The 22283-nt window shown below is 34.8% G+C and overlaps 2 protein-coding genes across 13 annotated transcripts; one reads left to right on the top strand and one right to left on the bottom strand.

The window, feature by feature from the left end:
- The first annotated feature begins 482 nt into the window (after positions 1-482).
- Positions 483-8744, top strand: LOC121730763 (heat shock factor protein). 12 transcript variants are annotated; one of them, XM_042119932.1, is made up of 11 exons: positions 483-733; positions 1360-1818; positions 2024-2218; positions 2337-2529; positions 2933-3530; positions 3739-3810; positions 4212-4317; positions 5881-5925; positions 6339-6414; positions 7525-7599; positions 8413-8744. In XM_042119932.1, the coding sequence occupies exons 1-11, from the start codon at positions 629-631 to the stop codon at positions 8586-8588; spliced, it is 2100 nt and encodes a 699-aa protein (XP_041975866.1). In that variant the 5' UTR covers positions 483-628; the 3' UTR covers positions 8589-8744. The 12 variants fall into 12 exon arrangements, with proteins under 12 accessions (XP_041975866.1, XP_041975867.1, XP_041975865.1 ...); XM_042119933.1 differs by having other exon boundaries at positions 3739-3813; positions 5884-5925; XM_042119931.1 differs by having other exon boundaries at positions 3739-3813.
- An 8524-nt stretch (positions 8745-17268) lies between these two features.
- Positions 17269-20622, bottom strand: LOC121730267 (F-box/LRR-repeat protein fbxl-1-like). The gene is made up of 3 exons (XM_042119244.1): positions 20455-20622; positions 17938-19665; positions 17269-17584 (listed from the first exon to the last, which is right to left on the bottom strand). Exons 1-3 carry the CDS (start codon positions 20476-20478, stop codon positions 17339-17341), a joined length of 1998 nt encoding a protein of 665 aa, XP_041975178.1. The 5' UTR covers positions 20479-20622; the 3' UTR covers positions 17269-17338.
- Positions 20623-22283: the final 1661 nt, after the last annotated feature.

Genomic DNA, 22283 nt, shown 5'->3' with positions numbered 1-22283 from the left:
ACAACCCCCTTATATACGCCCATGGTTACAGCCTGGAGACAGACGGACAGACATCAAAGTCTCAGTAATAGGGTCCCGTTTTTACCCTTTGGGTACGGAACCCTAAAAAACCTATATACATAGACTCAAAAAATATTTAAAAAACTCCATCTATTAACGCTCAGGAATACTAACAAGAAACAACGCGTCGCTGTTTCTTTTAAAAAACGCCATCTAGTTGACGCACAGGAATACTTACTATCAGCGCCCTCTGCCCCTAACATGCAGGTATTAATAACAAAGTGTCGAGGTCAAATCAAGGCCAAATATCGTTCTGCCTAGCCTTCACATTTACGCTAACGTGCGATAAGGAACTTCGTTCCAAATGTTGCCTAAAGCAATAATTATTTTGGTCTGGTAGTACTTTAAAAAATATATATTCCATTTATACTCTGTGCTCCATCCTTGTATGCGTATCAAATTTTATGCATGTGTGTCAATCAATTGTGTAAATGTGTTTCGCCAATGTGAAATGAGAATGTATTTGTAATTAAATGGCGATTCGTTGATAGATTGTGTTTCAACAAAATATTTCATGAAGTTAACGATTAGTTGCCTTAAATAAAATTCACAAAAATATTCCTTTATAATGCGTTCTGTGATAGAAATTGCAGCAAGTGTCCCAGCGTTTCTGGGAAAACTGTGGAAGTTAGTAAACGATACAGAGACGAACCACCTGATATCATGGAGCCCTGTAAGTTCGTAATTTTCGTGTTATTGTTTAGATTTTTGTATATCATTATAGATTTTGGACTTTTCTATCTTATTTCGCTACGAGGTAATAGATTAGATAGCGATCTGTTAGGTAACAACCTAAAAAACAATACCCAGATGACAGTTCATCGCCCAAGTCGCATATAAATAAATAGTTTCAGTCACGTTTTAGTCCATGCTTCATAAATTCTAGTATACAATTTGATACAAATATATAAACATATATGACCGATACTAATAATTAATAGAAATAATATGTTGACACGGAAGGTTTACTACGATTTTCAAGTTTCCGTACAACTGAAAAGAACGTTCTTACTAAATTATTATAAATTTTGGATGATATAATATGTACTACCTAACTAGAATTCTGAATTCATCAAGTGCCTACACAATATTTTATGTATCATCAAGATGTAGAAAATAAGTACTAGCATTAATCCAGCTTCTGTTATGTGTTTCATTTTGTTGATCATTTACTTTATATTTTATTCTTAGTAAGTTTGAAATGCTTGGTGAAAGATCAGCAACTTGTTATGCAACAGTTGAAACATCCATATTTAAACACACCATCAGATAATTAATGTGTATTTTGTACAATTTTAGGGAGGCAAAACTTTTGTTATAAAGAACCAGGCTGACTTTGCAAGAGAATTGCTACCTCTTTACTATAAACACAACAATATGGCAAGTTTCATACGGCAATTAAATATGTATGGCTTTCACAAAATAACATCAGTCGAAAACGGAGGTCTACGATATGACAAGGATGATATAGAGTTCTCACATCCATGTTTTATGAGAGGTCACGCATATTTGTTGGAGCATATAAAAAGAAAAATTGCCAATCCAAAGTCAATTGTAGCAAGTAATGAAAGCGGAGAAAAGATTTTATTAAAACCTGAGCTAATGAATAAAGTATTAGCTGATGTCAAACAAATGAAAGGCAAACAAGAGAGCTTAGATGCTAAGTTTAGTGCCATGAAACAAGAGAATGAAGCCCTATGGAGGGAAGTGGCGATTTTACGCCAAAAACATATCAAACAGCAGCAGATTGTAAACAATGTATGTATTAAAATTTTAATATTTTGAGGAAATTGCTCAAATTAATAAACCTTACTAGAAATGTATTTACTGCAAAGTTTAATATTTGTTTAAATTGAAAACTAGTATTACTGATAAGATTATGGCAATTTTAATAACACTAATAAAAATCACCGTTGCCATTACCAGTAGAAATTTATGTTTTAATTATTTTATTTTATTTTAGCTCATACAATTCCTTATGTCGCTCGTCCAACCGGCCAGGGCATCTAATGCTAGTAGTAACAATGTTGGTGTGAAGAGACCATATCAACTTATGATAAATAATGCAGCACACAACTCCGGGGATAGCTACCCGGGTAAAATAAAAAACATGAAGTTTGACAAGGATGCTTTAGAAGAACTAACTGAGGACAATATGGTATGTAAATTTAATGTTCCACATTGAAATATTAAATTCAGTATTCATTAAAATTATTCAAGATAATATTAAACAATAGCATGAAAGTAAAACACTATGAAACATTTTTTTATAACAGGAGGACGGGCCAACTATACATGAGCTGGCACATGATGACCTCTTGCATAATGAGAATTCTCAAGAGTCGATGGATCCAGCACAATTTGTGACCATCAATATAGATGCGAATTCTCCTAATTTGCAAAACTCATCTGATCCCAGCTCCTTACAGTACCATGTTACACTCGAGGACGGAGAAGACATAGATACAGGTATGTCCTATTTTAATAATATTAATTATTTTATTTAGAGTTTTTCTCTTGTTTACAATAATTTCAATCAAATTATGATAAGCAGTATGACATTTGTAGTCAATAGTATAGTTTTGTGCTTATTCTCTACATTACATTTTTTAAAATATATTAGATTTATTTTATTTACCTGATCTTTTGTGGAGCTTCCTTGCCTAGTGGAAATCATTATATTACGATTGGAGGATAGGGTAGCTATGATATTAGCGTAGCGTGCTATGATATTTTTATTTTTTGGCAGCCCAGTCTTAACAAGTAGCTTTGAATATGTAATTTGTAAAATTTATTTAAAAAAAATCTCTTAAATACTATTAATATAATATGAAATATGACACACACTATAAATTTAATTGAATGTCTCTAGATGGTACAAGATTGACATTCACACTTGCTCCTTCCAATGGCTTATTAAGGACGTCCGATTCTCAACCGGTAGTAACATCCCCATCACCTACCATGGTGTCACCTACATCTCCACTCGCCCGACAAACGACAATGGAAAAAACTGTAACTGCATCGCCAGGAACATCCAAACCAAAAACAAAGCCCTACGTCAAGAAAACCACAACAAATGCTAGTAGCTTTCAGAATGTTAATAATTATAATACAATTAAGCCTGCCGATTTTGGATTGCCCGCGGAAATCTTTGCAAGCGATGATTCTGTTAGCGATGCCGGCACCACTACAGAAGATATCAATTTACTACAGGAAAATTTACTTGGAGGTGAACAAATTACATCCACATCTAAAGACCAAATGTTGGGTGGAATCAATATTAAACTGGAGAATCCAGCTGAAGCTGTAAAACCTGTAAAGAAATCAAAGAAATCAAAAGATAATAAGAATGTGTGCAATGTTAACCTAGCTGACATTAAAACTGAATTGCAAGATGATTTTGACTGGAACAACATGACTCTAGCGACGGTAAACAATAACCAAAATGTGAACCGGTTGCAGACTATGTAAGTATTAAATAATTTTTATTATTTTCAAAAATAATTAAATTTTATTGATGAAAATATCATGTGTATCATCATAATATATTTTATGATAATTATTTTTGTATTTATATCATATTTTATCATAATTAGAGAAACAATAACATGTTAATTTCATCATTATGCAAATATTTTTTGCATCATAATTTTTACATGCTATTTTGGTACTCAGGTATAGGAGAGATACAATGAATCAAAAACGGGATGATTTTGCTTCCCTCTATGGACTTAATTCAAACAACAAGACGTATGTAAAAAGTGGGGATAGTTGTATATCCTTATTATACCTATTTAAAGTATCATAATATGTATTAAGAATAATTGTAAAGACTATTATTAGTATACAACAGCAAAAAAACTTATCACTGCTGCCGTTCTACATTGTTCAACATCATCTAAGTTCAATTTCTCAATTAAATGCTTATGCTTCTTTAGAAGATATTATGATGACCTTAAACTAACATGCATTTCAAATGTTGTTTATTTTATTAGGTATACACTATAACTTGTGTAACAAAATAGGATTGTGGTTGTATGTATTAAAATAAAGTATTATTCTGATATGTAATATTATGTATGTATATATAATAAAATATGCTTTAAGATAATGTTGATGATTTTAATCTACATATTTTCTTTTTGTAGGAATGACATTGATGATCATCTAGACACAATGCAGACAGACTTGGATTCTTTAAGAGAGTTGCTACGGAGTGACTCATACTCATTGGATACAAACACATTACTAGGAGTGAGTACATTTCTTTTAATATTATTTTAGTATAACATAATGTGCCTTTGTGTTATAAAGAGAGTTTAAATAATCCTTAGTTAATTCCTTTCATAACATTCGTAAATAGTACATTGTAAGTGGTAAGTTGCTTGTTATTTATTAAAATACTATTTCTATTACTGCTACTGTATTGGCATAAGACTTAACTTTAATTTTCAGCTCAATCAAAATTTAATATAATATTATAATATGAGTAATAAATATTAATTTCCAGTTACAAAAATGGTACTTATAATAATTTTTGTTGATATTTTTTTCTTCTCATTATTGTGATTCTAAAGAGGTCGAATAGGACTCGCATACAATCTGTTCGGATTTAAATTTATTCTTGTTGTCGAATGCGCCGAGTGCATTGATAATTTCGCGCTTATATTCGTGTGTCTATATCGAGATGTCTGTATACGTATAGGTCACTCACACAGACGCGGATAGAGTGGCTAGGTTGGCGGCACTGGCGCGCGAGTCACGTTGCAGCCAACGTGTAGACGCTCGCGTGTTAGCGCCGTAGGTTCTTTCCATTTGTGTGACTACGTAACAAACTGGTCCGCTCATAACAAACATTATCTTGATTTGCTCTATACGTCACACGTCTTTATACCTGCTTTAGAATGGTCATTTTATTTATTTATATATCGGATGTCGGAGCATTTATTTATTCGTTTATTTTTCGAATTATTATTGTTTTTACTAAGTAACTAAAAGTAGGTTATTTAACTCTTATGGTCTTTTCTGATTGATGAGCTTGTTTTACAATAGCATCCATTTATTTTTGAGTAACCTCGAATAAATTAAAAACCTAATGCAGTATAAAATATTGGTAAAATTCGTTAGCAACAGTCAAAAATACTCGATATTATCATTTTATATCACATTCTGCCCTTGTCCTTTCCTGTTAATTAATTGACGGGACAAAAAATAACACACTGTATCAATAAAGATTTGTTATTTTCTTGAATATCGGTCTTAAAACACTGGGCAGCAAAAATACAACATTTTCGGTCAAAATTTTAATTTATTTTTGGACTAGAGGACGCTCGCAACTCCGTTGCGCCAAAATTTGTTTATCGCGCCGGAATCGTACATTCTATAATATATATTTATATAATCGTATATACACGGGATAATAACTATACCCTGTGTCCTCTCCCAGGACTCAAGGTATCTCCATGCCAAATTTCAGCAAAATCGGTTAAGTGGTTTAAGCGTGAAGAGGTAACAGAGAGACAGACAGACACACTTTCGCATTTATAATATTAGTATGGACTAACCAAAGATATTAAATAGGTAGTTGTAGGCACATACCTAAGTAGTATATTATTTGCTAGTTCTATTACTTTTTTAAGTTATTAAGTATTGATTAAGTTGACCTCATTTGAATTAAAAGATGAGAAGATTCTTACCGCAGGAACAACAAAACAAATTCTAATGTTGGTGACACTGCTGGCAAATCTCTGCTGTGTAAAAATGTAATCAATAACTAAAAGGTGTTCTCTTTTCTTTTTTGGAACTCCTACAATATAGCAGAGTAAAAATGAAGACTGGATGCAAACCAGGGAGTTTTTTAAGGTAACACACACTTTCACAGTTACGCTGCAGTCAAAACGGACGTCGGGGTCAAATGGTTTTGACTGTACTGCAACTTTATACTAAATTATAAATCTGTTTCAGGTATTTTTGTTATGCCCAGTGTTCTCTAGACCTTTTGCTACTGTCTACGACGTAACCAAAAGGAGTTTTCTAATAATCTTGCCTAGTCAGTATGATTGAGGACAAAAAGTTCTATTAAAAACATATTTGGAACTACAACTTATACAATGCAGCTAGATTTTATCATCATCATAGACAATGTATTATTTGTAGTAACAGTACATCATTTTTTTGTCCTCGAATATTGGCTAAGTGTCCTTTAATTGTTCAAACTTGTACTTTACTATCTGGTAGTTTTGATCTAGTACTTATGATTACTTTTTATTTTACAGCTATTCGGATCGGACGATCCTTTCTATGGCCTCTCATACAATCCTACGGAAGAAAGGACGAAAACGCCTAACAATGGTAATTTCACACCTTAATTATCTTCTTTACTATTAGGCTAGGCTTGCATATAATTACTGCTTGTTAGTTGTATTCGTAAGGTACAATTCTGGTATAGGAAACGACGATATGACTTTTCTACTAACTTTACTTTTGTCTATGGATTTCAAAAGTATAAAGTTGTACTTCTTCCTTCGACAAAGTTAAGAGGCTACTAATTTTGTGCGCCCGTTATTGAGTATTTGATATGTTACACAATACTCACAGTTTGATAGCCATTCATTTTAAAACTTACTCAAATATTTTTATCAATTATTATTTAACATAAAATATCCGAATAACAGCCAATCTTTATTTTTTTAATTTTTTTTTATAACATTCCATAGTTTCCTTATTTTATTATACTATACCTATTTATTTAAATAAAAAAATATTCGTTAGTAACAATATTTGAATGTGATAAGTTGATAACTGATAACTATTAATATTGAGTAACATTTTTTAAGTTATAAACTTACACCAAATTGTGATACTTACATATTTTATTATTTATTTATACACAACAATCAAATACTCAATAGTGGTAAGGCCTACTACAGTTTTTGTTTTCACGTTTATATTAATTGTAGATACAACAAAACAGATACCGATGATTGATTTTGATTGGCTGATTGGTAGCAGCGATACATCGACAACCAAGTAGCTTGTAGCTACTTCCAACGCCCAAGATTTTTCATCCATCAACGCATCCGCAACGTAAAAATGGCGGATTATTTTGGGTTCATTATGGTCGTATCAGATACGATTTTCTAGCTATAAGACGTAATTTTTAATTGATTTAATGCATTAGAATTATTAGATAATAATATTGTAACACTGAAGCTGCATTCAGTCGTACGAGGATGAATTTTAAATTTCGAATAATTTTAAAATTTAAAATTATAATGTTGGCTGTTAAATTTGCAAATTATTCCAAGTTTGAATTTGATTTTGATCGATCGAACGCAACTTGAGGGTTCGATACGACTTTAATGATAATTTTAAGGGTAAGTGTGGGTAGACTAAAATTAGGCATAAAGCGTAGGGTACACGGACGAGTATGAATAAAACGTGATTTATTGTTAATTAAAGCGAGGAAGAAGGGTGGGATATCCGATGTAAGCGGTGACGACACTCGAGACCAGAACACATTTGTTGAGGACGATGGTAGAGTTTCTTGAGTATTAGTAGCGTTGTTGCACGTTGTAGTATCGAGCTTTTATTTTCGTAAACCGGTGAAAGGGCGAGGAACATGATTTCTTGAGTCTTGAAACTTGTTACTTCATTTTGCCTTGGGGCAAAAATGTGGTACATGGTGACCAAAGATGAATCATAGACAATATGCGCCACCTGTCGAGAACTTCAAAAAATTGTGTCCTTCTTGACCCTAAGTTAAGTAACATTAGTGGCAACATGATAAAGTTTATTTGTTTTATTAGTTTTGATATTATTTACCTAGACTTTTTTACCTTTTGATTTCGTATGAAGTGTCGCCACTACAGATTCCACGCAGTTTTAACTATTATTGTATATTTTTGTAAATTACATAATTATGCTGAAATATAATATGACACATTCAGAGTAAATAATATACCTTTAATATAATTTATAAAATAAAAGAGGTTATAATTATGGTAGCTCGTTAATTTTATTATTTCGCAATAAATTTTAATCAATTAGATATTTTGAGTTAATTTATGTATAAACACAGCTATAAGTATATTGTAACATTAGTGCGCGATTATGTCGATTAAGTAATTTTAAAATTATTATTAAGATCTTTTATCATCTGTGTTGGTTTAACATATTGCATAGTTATTATGCATGATAAATATAATAATATGCTAGATTTACCTAATTATGTTGAATAGTTTTTTCGGTGTTGTAGCGTAGGCTTTAGATGAATTGTTGAATGTTGTCATACTAAAACATTCTAATGGCTATCATATGACTAATATTTCTTTTTTGGGTGCCTTTCAGCCGAAGGGAATCAGTTAATCTCGTATTCAGGGAATATTCCAGACTTTGAGGATATAAACATGACTCAACTGGAGGAGGACTCGCAGGAGTGTCTGTCACCGCTGCCGAGCGGCTCCACCCTCAACACCCCCCAGGTTCATGTCGCCTCCCCCTCGTATCACCCCCTGAGGCCGTGAGAGGAACCGAAGCGCCGGAGGAAACGAATAGACTGATTCAAAATTATTTATGAAACTACCCCCTGGAATGTAGCTTTCATATTAACGAGTTTACTATTCTAACAGATCTAATTCGCATTCTACTAACTTTGTTGTTGAAATAGTACACTCGACGCGCGGACGATGCTACATGATGTGATGTATTCAAAATAGCCTCAGAGCCAATTTCACCAACGCATGCTAATTAATACCTTCTAAATATCACTGCTTCTCAATATTCATAAGAAGAATGAGAGAGAAAACAAATTGTTGATGAATTTTATCATGCGTTTATGAAATTGACACATAACTTCGTAGTTCAGAATCCATACTTTAACACAGCTTGTTGCGTTTTAGTATCCCACTATGATTAGTTTTAGCCAGTTGTATATAGGTAACTTTAGTATAAAATGTGTGTATTTTAAATGACAGCATTTAGGTATTATATAACGAGAACATCACAACTATACATTGTAAGCGAATAATAATGTATTATTACTATAGGAGTAGAATATACAATTCTTCGGGATTCTGCAACATTGCCGTGTGCCTTCAACGATAAATATTTTTTTAATTCAAGCATCCCAAAGGTCATATTACTACACTATTTAGATTGTATCCCTTTTTTAATAAAACATTATTTTCATTATTTAATTTTCTCAAACAATTGCTTTTCCCTCAAACTGTGATGTCATTATATCATCAAAACATGTAATTTTAATTTTATCAGCAATAGCAAACATATTGTGTAATATTGTATTTATCTCTTTTGGTTGTAGATTGCATAAACTACTGTTATTAAAAAGTAAACCATGATTCAAATGCAACAAAAATAACTTACGATGACACTGATTAAGAGAACGTGTTTAATTCGAACCTAAATTATCAATACTTTATAAACCATATGCATGGTTGATTTTTATGATTAGTTATTAATGTTGTTTTTGATAGAGTTTATTAACTGTTAAATTATAATGTAAATATCATGACATTTACCATTTGCAACATTAGACAAGATATTTTTGACAATGTTGCCAACAAATTGGAGATGCCATTACAAATATGTAATTACAATACAAATGTTTTATATTTTGATTGTAAAATCTATATTTTCTTTTATTTGTAGAGCTATCTTAAAAGTATCTAAGTAGATGTAAAATTTTTGTCATGATCAATGATCATTAGCAATTTTTTTGCTAGTTAATAAAATAATATGTCGTTAAATACATGATTTTAGCTTTGGTGCTTAATGTTATTATTGATTCTGTCTTGAATAACTTTGTGAAAGATATTGTAACGTCTTTTATTCCCAAAGTGTGATAAAAACAGTAGAATAAAAGAAAATGCAACATTTGCCTCGTTTGTGGGACGAAAAATTGTCAATAGAATTTATACAAAAAATCCTTTTAAATTGTATCTGGTACATTGTTAAAAAATAATTACCAATTGTAACAAGTAACAAACGACAAATAAAAATAATCTGTATTTCAACGCCATCTATGATCTGAAATGACAAATAATTAATTTTACGATGTCGCCGATGTGGCTGATCAAAATATACCAAAAATAACCTTTCACTACTTTTATTGTATGTAGTCTACGAATAAATGTAGTCATGTGTCCTGATTGTGCCACCTCTGTATCTAAATTATTTATTGGAAATTACGTCAGAAAATGGCAAAAAGTTACGGCTATATTTTACATTCGTTGTTGGCGTTCGTAATTTTTTGGGAGAGACAATATTTAAATGTATATATTGTTTTGTAAACTAAAATTATTATATGTTAGGTACGATAATATTATGTTATCTTAACTGATCTTTTGTAAACATAATGAAGTGTATTTTACTAATATATAAATTGAGTATTAATATTTGTTTGAATATAAAAATATCATTTTAAACCAAAATTGCTTAAGTCCTACTTAAGCTGCAGCTACCACTAGTGTTGCCAGTTGAAACTATATTTCATTTGCTACTAAATTCGCTATTTTGGACAAATAATAATATTAATTAGTGCTGTATTAAACTTTGCTACATTTACTGGTGAAAAATGTTTTAACTCAGCCCTCTATCTCAATATTTTTTAAGGATACATTACTACAAAACAGTTTGTATCTGTCTTAATAGCAGTAGTATTCATTTAGATATATTATTGCTATTATTAACATTGTCTATTTGCCATTTGTTTTTTTTATAAATCATCTTCGTACCATTGTACAGTAAGTAATATTAATGTTAGATGATATGAACAAAGTTTGTAAGACATAAGTTAGATTATATTGTGTATATGATTCATAATTGAAAGTTATTTTTAAAAGAAACATTAAAAAAGAAAAAAAGCGAATTTGTTTTATTTATCCTACACATGAAGTTAGGGGTTGTCCATTAATTATGACGTGATGTTTTTTTGGGGCATTTTTGACGCCCTCCCCTTGGTGACATATGGTGAGGTTCAAAACTACAGCATATTTCCTACTCCCGTGAATTTTTTTACATTTCCAGAAACAACCTTTTAGCTGGTAGAAGGGACACGACTCAAACGGAATGGAACGATTTTTCCACTATAAAACTTAATTTTTCACAAATGGATCTCTAAATAATTTGAAAATGATCTACGAATAAGTACTCATAAATCATAAAATTTTTAAAAATCTATCTAACGATGCCCCACACGATGGGGTTGGGGATGGGGATGGGGTGGGCGCGGAAAAAAAATCACCCCCGCTTGATGTGTCGGGGAGGTATCATAAAAATATTTTTTTAAGATTTTATATACCATTTTGATGGCATCATTGAGGAGTCCACACCGCCCTTTTTTCCACACAAACGCTGTCGGCTGTTTCCTCCCTGGATAATGCTAGTAAAGTTATAATTTTTTCCTGAATATCTACGGCCACTAATACAATGTCCCTATGTTTTATTTTTTTTCATAATTTAATTATTAAATAAGATATTATGAACGTTCAAAAACCCCAAAAAAATGGCCAGATTTGCCGCTGTGTTCAAACGTCCAGAAAACAGATTTGGCTAGATTATACAAAAAAAGCAAAGGAACACAGCTCAAGCCTTTCTTTATTCTTTAGTGAAAAAAGTACTTAAATCGGTTAAGTTTTAGAGAAGGAATCAGGGGACAACGAATCGTTGATTTTCTGCAGTTGTCTCTATCGTTTTCTGCGGTATAGGCTTGAGGTAAGGGAGACAGCTATAGATATTACACGTACTTTTTTTTCATTTCCCTAGCCTCTGGTGTATCCGCTTAATATATTGTGTATTTATGCCAAATTATAGCTTTGTAGGTCCTATAGTCTCTTGAGCAAAACCGACAGACAGACGGACGGACGGACAGACCGAAACTATAAGGGTTCCTTGTTGACTACGGAACCCTAATAAAAGAATAAGACTCTGTATGTATGTATTCCTTCCTAAACCTTCAAGAAGAGAGCGTATTCCATCTTAAAAGACCGGCAACGCACCTGCAGCTTTTCTAATGTTGCGAGTGTCCTTGGGCGACGGTAGCTGTTTTCATCAAGTGACCCGTTTGCTCGTTTGCCCTCTTATTTTATAGAAAAAATAATATATAAGTATATGAGTTTATAAGTTAATTTTACTTGGCCCTATTAGTCTTGCGGAATAGGTGCATAAATGGTAAAGCACAATTAGTATAGTCTGTCAAGAAAGTGAAGAAATTAAAAAGTGGTAACATCGTAGTGTCATCCCTTTTTTCTTAGATTGATTTGAAAGGGAACACCACAATGCCACTTTTTAATTTCTTCACTTTCTTGACAGGCTATACAAGTAAGATCGAATTTTAAAATTTAAATTCTATTTAAGTACTTACTAGCTGTTTGACCGAGCTTTGCTCGGTATCCGATGAAAATGACATTTTCTAGAAATGATTCCTAGCTAGATCGTTTTATCGCCCCCGAAACCCCCTATATACTAAATTTCATGAAAATCGATGGAGCCGATTCCGAGATTCCAATTACATATATACTTATATACATTGCTATATATATACATATATACATTGCTATATATATACATATATACATATATATATATTGCACGTTTAAAGATATAAGATACGCTTTAAAACTCCACAATCCCACATCCTATACTTACAATATTGTAAAGAAATGAGACACGTATTATATGCTTAACACTTTATGGATTCTATCACATCGAGTAGCTATTAGTTAATTATTAAGTCACAATAAATTAATACAATATACTGACAATAAATAAATGATATCACAGCTAGTAACATGAGTTAAAAATTATTGTAATACAATGTAAGTTAAACATATTATATCTAATAAGGGTGGGTTGCACCAGAGGCGTGGTTATAGTTATAGTTAAGGCTAACTTTAACCTTAACTTTAACTACAGAATTTGACAGATGACAGCTGGTCCGACAAGGCTTTAAATGAACGTGGGCGGGGACGCTGCTGGTAAAGGAAAACTGTCAAAAATGGCGTTTTTGTATGATGACAGCGTTAGGTTGGGTTGCACCAGAGGCGTGGTTATAGTTAAAGTTAAATATGGCGTCCAAACACCCCATATTCTCATACGACATCTGTCAATTTTTCCGAAAGTTAGTTGGTGCAACCCAGTCTTAGTTACTTTTTTCGCCACGTTATTTCAAGCCTTGTCGAGCTCAAGGTTATAGTCAAATATGGCGTCCATTATTGACTTTAACCAAAGATTTGACATTTCGCATTGTAGTTAAAGTTACAGTTATAGTTAAAGTAAGTTGGTGCAACCCACCCTAATTGTACTAAATCTGGTAGGTAATGGATAATATTATAAATGCAGTAAAAAATTGAATATACTATAAACTTCATAAGACGTAATACCAATGCTTTTCAAAATAAATAATTCTTACGGCAGCGTTTTGAACATAATATAGTTAATCTTAGTACTACATTTTGTGACATAGCAACACTTACATTTTTATTAAAGTGAGCCGTAATCTCCAGCAAATATACTATTGGCTCATTTATAGGGGATCTTAAATACTAAAAGGTCTTAAAATCTTTTATTAGAACTTTCACGATTAAATAGTTGATCTTATTTCTGTACATTGAACGGTTTACCTATTCACAAATAACAACACACATTTATAAACTCTCTTAATATGGTAACATCGAAGCCACTTCATTTGTTCCTACTCATTTCATAAATATGGAAATAGCCTTTTTGATGACTTTTGACTCAAATAAAATATTATGTTAAATTAATAGGTAAGTACCGTATTTATTACCTCTATTACTATTTATCTATATCTGTAATAGTTATTACATTAAATGATAAACAAGTAACTAGTCGAATTAGTAGACTTTGTATAAACAAATTGGTCTAGGATCTAGGACCATGGGCTAGGTGTTTCAATTGAGTCCTAAAAACTTGTCATAGTAAATTATTGTGATGAGTACAGAGTAAGTAATATGTTTAAATGAAGTTAATTGTATTTACTGCTTCCAAAGATAATGTGTCAGAAATTCAGAAATTATGATGTATTTGTTGCAGCCCACTGGTTAAAATAGCCGTTCAATGACTGAACAACGCCATTCAATCACACGGCTAGATACGTCGTTTAGCCGACTTGTGGACTGCAACGTTCAAAACTACAGCTAGACGACGCTTAGCTAACTGGTTAAATGGCAAATTAACTAAGCTGACCATTAGTTTTTTTTTTTATGAAATAAGGGGGCAAACGAGCAAACGGGTCACATGATGGAAAGCAACTTCCGTCGCCCATGGACACTCGCAGCATCAGAAGAGCTGCAGGTGGAGTGGCTTTTAAGAGGGAACAGGGTAATAGGGGAGGGTAGGGATGGGAAGGGAAGGGAATAGGGGAGGGTAGGGAAGGGAATAGGGTAGGGGATTGGGCCTCCGGTAAACTCACTCACTCGGCGAAACACGTACAGCGCAAGCGATGTTTCACGCCGGTTTTCTGTGTACCGGTCGGTACTTGTAACGTATATATACGAAAAATAGGAAATGGATCGTTGGCCCAGGACGCAAAAGACAAAGCCGATCTTTTGGGCAAGCTCTTTGCGTCAAACTCGACCCTGGATGACGGGGGGCAGAAACCGCCGACCATACCGCGATGCACGAGCATCATGTCGGATATTCGGTTTCATCAGCGCTCAGTGCGAAAAGCCCTCCGTTCCCTTGATATCCGAAAGTCGAGTGGGCCTGACGGAATCCCGCCTATTGTGTTGAAAAAGTGTGCTCCAGAGTCTATAAGATATTTATAATATGGGCCAAGATGCCTGAGTTAAATAAATAAATAAAATAAAATTACTAAGCGACAAACAATACGGGTTCCGTAAGAGTCGCTCGGCTGGTGATCTCTTGGCGTACCTGACTCATCGTTGGGCTCAGGCAATTGAGTCGAAGGGAGAGGCATTGGCTGTTAGTTTGGACATTGCGAAGGCCTTGGAAGCTTCCATCATATGGGCTGCCCGAGAAATTATGTAAGTGGGTCATTAGTTTCTTAGCAGACAGAAGCATAAAGGTCGTAGTTGACGGCGAATGCTCGGAAACTCAGTCTGTAGATGCTGGTGTCCCTCAGGGCTGTGTGCTATCGCCTACTCTATTCATACTGCATATCAATGACATGTTACAGACCAACGGCATTCATTGCTATGCGGATGATAGTACAGGTGATGCTGTATATCACGGCTCCCCCAATATTTCTCGGCAGAATGTCACTGAGAGTCGAAACGAACTTGTGTCTAAGGTGGAGAATTCATTGGAGAAAGTCTCTGAATGGGGTAGACGTAACTTGGTCCAATTCAACCCCGCCAAGACACAAGTCTGCGCGTTCACCACTAAAAAGTCAGGGCACATCTTTAATGATCTCCCCTAGCATTGAGATACTTGGCGTCAACATATCGAGCGAAGTCCAGTTCCGATATCATCTAGAGGGTAAGACCAAATTAGCCTCTTCAAGCTTCTTCAAGCTTGGTGTTCTTAACAGAGCGAGACAGTACTTCAGTCCGGGCCAACGCCTACAACTCTACAAGGCGCAGGTTCGGCCTCATATGGAATATTGTTCTCACCTCTGGGCAGGGGCGCCAAAATACCAACTGCTCCCTCTGGATCGTATCCAACGAAGGGCCGCTCGAATTGTTGACTGCCATAGTGTTTCAAACAGCTTGGACCCCTTGGAATTACGCCGAGATGTAGCTTCACTCTGTATCCTCTATCGGTTGTATCACGGGGAGTGCTCTGAGGAATTGTTCGGAATCATACCACCTGCAACTTTTCGCCATCGTCCCACGCGAAAAACATACTATCCTCATCACCTTGATGAGTGGCAGTCTTCCACAGTGCGTTTTTCGCGTAACTTTCTGCCGCGCACTGTAAAACTCTGGAACGAACTGTCACCAGCAGTATTTCCGGACCTATACGACCTGAAAACCTTCAAGAAAAGAGCGTATTCCCTCTTAAAAGGCCGGCAACGCACCTGCTGCTCTTCTGATGTTGCGAGTGTCCATGGGCGACGGTAGTTGCTTACCATCAAGTGACCCATTTGCTCGTTTGCCCCCTTATTTAATTAAAAAAAAAATCTTATTACAATCACAAAACACCGGCTAGTTGACGCCATATTGTAAACAAAACGCACCTAGCGCCGCGCGGTGGTGAGCGCTGAACTTATTCAATCAAGCGGCTGCTTTTGAAGCAGCTGTAGTGTTGAACGTTTCGAGCGACTGAGATATTCAATTCAAAAGCTAGCCTTGAGATTAAATGGCGTTGTTCAGTCAAAGGGCTAGCTGTTTGATTGAACGGCTATTTAAACCAGTTGGCTGCGACATATTCATAATATACTTAATATTAATATGTTGTATTCTTACAATATATTAATATTAATTAATAATATTATTATGGATCAATATAATAATATTGATTCATAATATTATTATTAATTATTGATATAAATCAATATATTATAACGTGTAAAATTTTACCAAAATAGTACTTAAATCTAACTTAAATGATATCTTAGGCACATACCATAAATTCCAAACATTTTTATTTCATCAAATTCATAAAAACGTAAGTATATAGAAATGTCTCTATCCAACATAATATGTGGTTGTTATTTATACTTAAATATAATTTTTATTTTATTTTTTAAATATAATTTCATTGATACTTAGTTAAATAAATTTATTTTATGATACTAGTAAATATTATGTGCTTTTGGGCTTAGAAACATTATAGAATGACTATCTTATAGAAAATACTCTGGCGCTAAACCGCATTGATGATATATACATGGGCGTACCGAGGGGGGGGGGGCAGGGGGGGGCAGCTGCCCCCCCCTGGATCATGTTGACGTCCCTACTAAGTATATTATCTAGTACTTTTATCTATAAAAATAAAAAATTAAGAACGAATTTTTGCTATTTGTTTGCAATACAATATTTTTACAACTAAAAATTATTAATTTTTTATTCTTTATAAACACCTAGCTTATGAAAAATCTGATTTGCCCCCCCCTGGCCCAGAACCTGGGTGATTTGCCCCCCCCCCCCCTGGCACCAGAACCTGGACAATTTGCCCCCCCCTGGCCCAGAACCTGGGTACGCCCATGGATATATAAATCCTATTAAGTATTAACTATGTAATACGTTAAGCAATTTACAGCCTGTGTGACTATAATACTCCTTCAGAGTTTAAATTTTGCTTCACAATGAACCGAAACGCAGTATACTATCTAATGCCAGCGAAACCTCCTAAAGAACGATGGAAAAAAGGAGGGCGCTGGGGTTCTGTTTTTCACTCCGTCCGTGATGTAGGGCCCCGGTTTCGACATGAGCACCGTGTGAAGGGTGGGTATGTTACCGATACAACAGGCGGCCTCCGCGGAGATGTTGCGACAGCCCTGCAGGTCCAGAACTTTGATCTTCTTGCAGTAGGTTTTGATAGCCTCCACCGCTTGGTCTGTGAGTTGGTTGCAACCCTGGAATTGAGAAGTGATATGATTGATTCAAAGCTTTTGCTGTTTCATTTGGCATAATGTATGCATTGATTAATTATTTGTTATTGAATATATTTTTAATAGAGAGTAGGTAAAAGTAACTAGTTTATAGTTACATAGAACTTGTGTACTAAAATATAGAACCATTTCAATAAAAAATGTGTGTGACTCATGCACTTAATGTGATCACTAGTACTATGAGCTTTATAAAGTTTTGTCCTTGTTTGTCAAGCAACGTTTCAATGTATCAGACAAAGACAAAACATTGTACTCCTGCACTTTGTATTTTTTTTAACTAATAAGAGTCTATTTTTAAATTATGACGCAATACATACCCTAACTTCCAAGTTGGTCAATCTTTTCAAGCCCTTGACGATTTCAATAAAACCTTCGTCTTTCAAGTTAAAGCAGTCGACTAGCATCAAATATTCAATACTCGGACAGTTCTTGACCAAATGTTTCAAGCCTTCGACGGTAATCTGTTGACATGTGCTTAGATTCAAAGAAGTCAGCTCCGTATGATTAAACGCGTACGTTAAGCTGACGTCAGTTATTTTATTGCATCCACCAATGTCCAAAGTTTTGAGACCTTTCATTCGAGCTAACGAGTAGCCACTGTAGGAATCCATGGATAAATTTTCGCACATCCTCATCACGTCCAGCTTTCGCTTGGCGTCCCTCACTATTTCTTCCTCGGCCCGGGAGCCGAGATGTATTTTTTGTGGACCGTTGGGTTCGACGTACTCCGACGAGGTGGGATTGTTATTGTCTCCATCCACCTTGCCCATTCCTGTCAAGCCAGCGTCGGTAACTTTGTCGCAGTGATTGATCCGCAGCTTGCGCATCCATATCTGGTTCTTGAAGATCATCTGAATGGAGGTGTCCGTTACGCCGTTGAAGCAGTAGCTCATGTTTAAATTTCGCAGCTCCGGCAATTTTTCGGATATGATAATAATAGCTCTCTCGTCCAAGTTTAGAGCGCTTATGTCGAGATCCTGTATGAGGGTGTTCACTTCCTTGCAAATACCCTTTTCGAACCCCAACCTCGTTATATTTTCCATTTGCGAAATGTTCAGCTTCTTTAGACGTTTTAGTTTAGCGAGCTCGATGATGCCGAGATCGGTTACGGCTCTGCACCTCTGAATGTTAAGATTCTCTAAATTAATTAGATTATCCGCTATGAGTACTAGGGATTGATCGGTGACTCTAGTGCAGAGACTGATATCGAGTTCCTTTAAAAGTTTTTGATGGTTCACTAGTGATCTTATTCCCAGATTGGTCAACTGGTCGCAGCTCGACACGAGTAAATACCGCAGCTGCAAACCTTCAATTTGCGCTATAGAGGATACCGCGGAACCATCGAGAAGAGTATTACTGAATTGGAGACTTCTTATGCTACTGGCCCTCGATATTATAAATTGTAGTATGAAGTAGAACGTCAACACGCTTTCCGACGGTTTTTCAAATATATCCGTCCCCGGCGGGTAAAATCTCCTTACGAGACCATAATGAAATTGGACAGAACTGCCTGATAAATTCAGATCCTCCAAAGCTGGTGCAGCTTTAACGAATCTGTTAAAGAGCGCATCGGTGAGATATTGATTCTCTGATAAACTTAGGCATCTCAAGTTGCATAAGCTGTTAGGTTGCAGCCCATCAGTTTTACCTTCCAACAGACATCCAGACATGAACAGTTCCTTGCACCCTTGAATATGGAGGACCTCTAGATTTTCACACTTGTCTAGAAGGTACATGAACTCTTTTTCGTGTATGTCGCAGTTTCTCAAGCTGAGACATTTAACATGCGCACCCATTTTCTTCCAGAAGCTGTTCACTTTGCTGGATATTTCAACATCACAAAACATGTAATTGTTGATTGTCATAGATGAGTTTTCAAATATTTCAAGTGATGTTGTGTTATCGCATAATTCTATTTTATTGATCACGGCCAGCTTGCCTTTTACGTAGCAGTGGTCATTGGCGACCATGTTCCAGGTCCGACATGTTTCCCCCGCAGCCTTCCTGTCAGCTCTTGGCAGATATTTAAAAATGTATACAAGCACCTGTAAATAATTGTTTTCTAATCATAACTTCAGTAACAAAGTAAATTGCTGTACTATACTATGCATAAAGGAAGTTTAAATTGAAATATAAAGTGGTAATTATTCACCTGTTCATAATGATAAGCTTTATAAAAATCATATAAATTTTAAAAGAAAAATTACAATCAATATAAGATGTTATCTAATAAGATAAAAATATGAGAAAATCCATCCAATAGTTAATATCTACATAATAATATATTATGTAATGAAAAGTTTTACTAACAATAGTAGAAGCAAAACTGATGTTATTTATTTTGGGCCCGGTACAACAAATTATTAATATTTAAGCCATCAATCCCCAAGCGGCAGCCGGCTGCCGCATAACATTTGAAAATCTATTGTCTGTGATACCCACGATGGAGGTGTTAAAGAATACTGCCTATAATGGTCGGCTAAGAGACATTATAATGGAATGTATTAAAAGTTAAAACATAAACTTGAAATGACTTTTGAAGGCTAAGAAAATTATGATAGTAGGAAGTCCTTAGCATTTAACCGGTAGCAGGCAAGGTAAGTTACTATAAGGGCCTAGCCATTTAAAATTTGAATAATAAGAGGCAAAGTCGCTGATAATGTAATCATTGTTTATCTCCAAATATGTAATTGTACTGTAGCATAAACATCAAGAATTGTCAGTAATGAAGATATTTTTTGGTAGTAATCGATCACGTGAACTAATAAAAAGATAATTTTTATGCAAACAAAGAAAATCGATACGGAAGCGTAACAAAATATTTTGTATCTCACCTCGAAAGGTAGATTTTCTGCCATTTTAAAAAAAATTGTATCTTCCAACTATTCACAACATTATTTTGATCTCTTGTTTGTTTCAATTTCACATTATCTTCTATAGATTTTATTACATTTACAGGAAAAATAATAAAGTTTTACACAAAACACAGAAACCTGCTGATAGATCTGTCACAGTCACCTGATTATTGACAGGCTGACAGCTGTCAACCACAAGACGTAGATCCATCGTAAATCTGTCAACTGCCATGTGAATTGCTGCGAGTTTTACAATTTCCAATACAGATGGAGTTGTAACTGTCGGAAAATCGGAAAATGCACTCTGCAATATTTTTTTGTATTTTATTTATTGTTGTCGATGTAATAAGCTGCTGTGTGTGCTGCTGATGTCATAATGCTGATGATGCCTACTGCTACATAAAATATTATATTGAGGATTCACCGGACACCGTCTTTTAATTAATTTAATATAGTTTTATTTAATTTAACTATACAAGGCTCGATGTAATTAAATTTTTGTAGGCTCTACCTAGCTTCACTAGGTTGGCTGCAATCCCTAAGGGCATTTGTGCACTACACGGAATTTTACCGTCCGGCGTTCATAACTTTCACGTTTGCCATATAAATAAGGTAGGAAATCGAGATGCCGCGCCGCGCCGGTTGATAAAATTCCGTGTAGTGCACAAACGCCCTTAGCTCCATTTTTTGGTCTACAACTTACAAGGAAAAGAGTAGATTTGAAGCGTAACTCATTCATTCTGCTGTATCAAATGGGGGAAAATAGGAGGTAAGTCGTAACCGGTTACCGAATTATGAATTATTATTCTTGCCGAAATAGCCTGGAAAGTTATGGTTTAATTACTTTAGGGGTTTTGTAACTTCCAATGTTGCTTCCAATCTTATAATTGTCCACAAAATGTTATCACAAATACTCCTATCCTCGTGCGGAAGTTACCGCTTGCCGTTGCCTCTTTTTCACAGGTTCAAAACCAAATCACCAACTGCAAAAAAGGCTAACGCTACTAGGAGACTACTTAGAAAAATGCAGGAATTGAAATGAGCATCTTGTGAGTTTGCGCGGCGGGCTGCAAATGTTATGGCCACTTGTTGGGCGCCAGTGCTCGAGCGAGGGGTGAGTCGCCCGGCTGTGTGACGTACCGAGATAATAAACTTTCTCCGGCCGCGACATTGAAAACTTTCAAGTGTGTGCAAGTGAAGAGGTTGTAGTACCGGAATATGAATGATCATGTCTAGGAGAAAACAAGCCAAACCGAGATCGTTGAAACGTAAGTCTTATAACGTACCTTCTAGTAACTAAGCGGTGTTATCAAACAAGTAACTTATTATGGAGCTATGTTAAATGAAATCATTCTAAAATGTTTTAGTAACACATAGGTACTACGTCGTGTTTTTTCCTAGACGAGACTTACGACCTCAGATATTAATAACTGTCATCATAAGATAGGTTTGTAGATGACTACAATAATATTCTGTAATTTTACTTATAATTTTCAGCACCTGAGACAACAAACAAAGTGAATAAAGTAATCACTATTATACATATACAAGGTGTAACAAAAATAAATGATAATACTTTAGGGTGTGTACGTGTTCCTTGTAGAGAGTTCACTGTGCAAGTAGCAGCGCTGAAAGACCAACATTTTTTTCACTTTTGTATGGGGAAACTCGTGAAGCTCGGGCCCTTGCCCATACAAAAGTGAAAAAAAATCGTCTTTCAGCGCTGCTACTTTCACAGTGAACTCTATACAAGGAACACGTACACACCCTAAAGTATTATCACTTATTTTTGTTACACATTGTATACA

The sequence above is a fragment of the Aricia agestis genome, chromosome 9 (assembly GCF_905147365.1).
Source record: "Aricia agestis chromosome 9, ilAriAges1.1, whole genome shotgun sequence".
In the NCBI taxonomy this organism is placed as follows: Eukaryota; Metazoa; Arthropoda; class Insecta; order Lepidoptera; family Lycaenidae; genus Aricia; species Aricia agestis.
This window is presented reverse-complemented; position numbering and strand designations above follow the sequence as displayed.

Bases quoted from the DNA above. Each gene is read 5' to 3' on its own strand.
- LOC121730763 (XM_042119931.1), top strand. From the start codon at position 629: ATGCGTTCTGTGATAGAAATTGCAGCAAGTGTCCCAGCGTTTCTGGGA. The intron at 2,530-2,932 runs GTATGTCCTATT...GAATGTCTCTAG, and splicing joins CGGAGAAGACATAGATACAG to ATGGTACAAGATTGACATTC. The intron at 5,926-6,338 runs GTAACACACACT...TTTATTTTACAG, and splicing joins AAACCAGGGAGTTTTTTAAG to CTATTCGGATCGGACGATCC.
- LOC121730267 (XM_042119244.1), bottom strand. From the start codon at position 20,478: ATGGCAGAAAATCTACCTTTCGAG. The intron at 19,666-20,454 runs GTGAGATACAAA...AATTATTTACAG, and splicing joins CAGAAAATCTACCTTTCGAG to GTGCTTGTATACATTTTTAA. The intron at 17,585-17,937 runs GTATGTATTGCG...TCTCAATTCCAG, and splicing joins TGACCAACTTGGAAGTTAGG to GGTTGCAACCAACTCACAGA.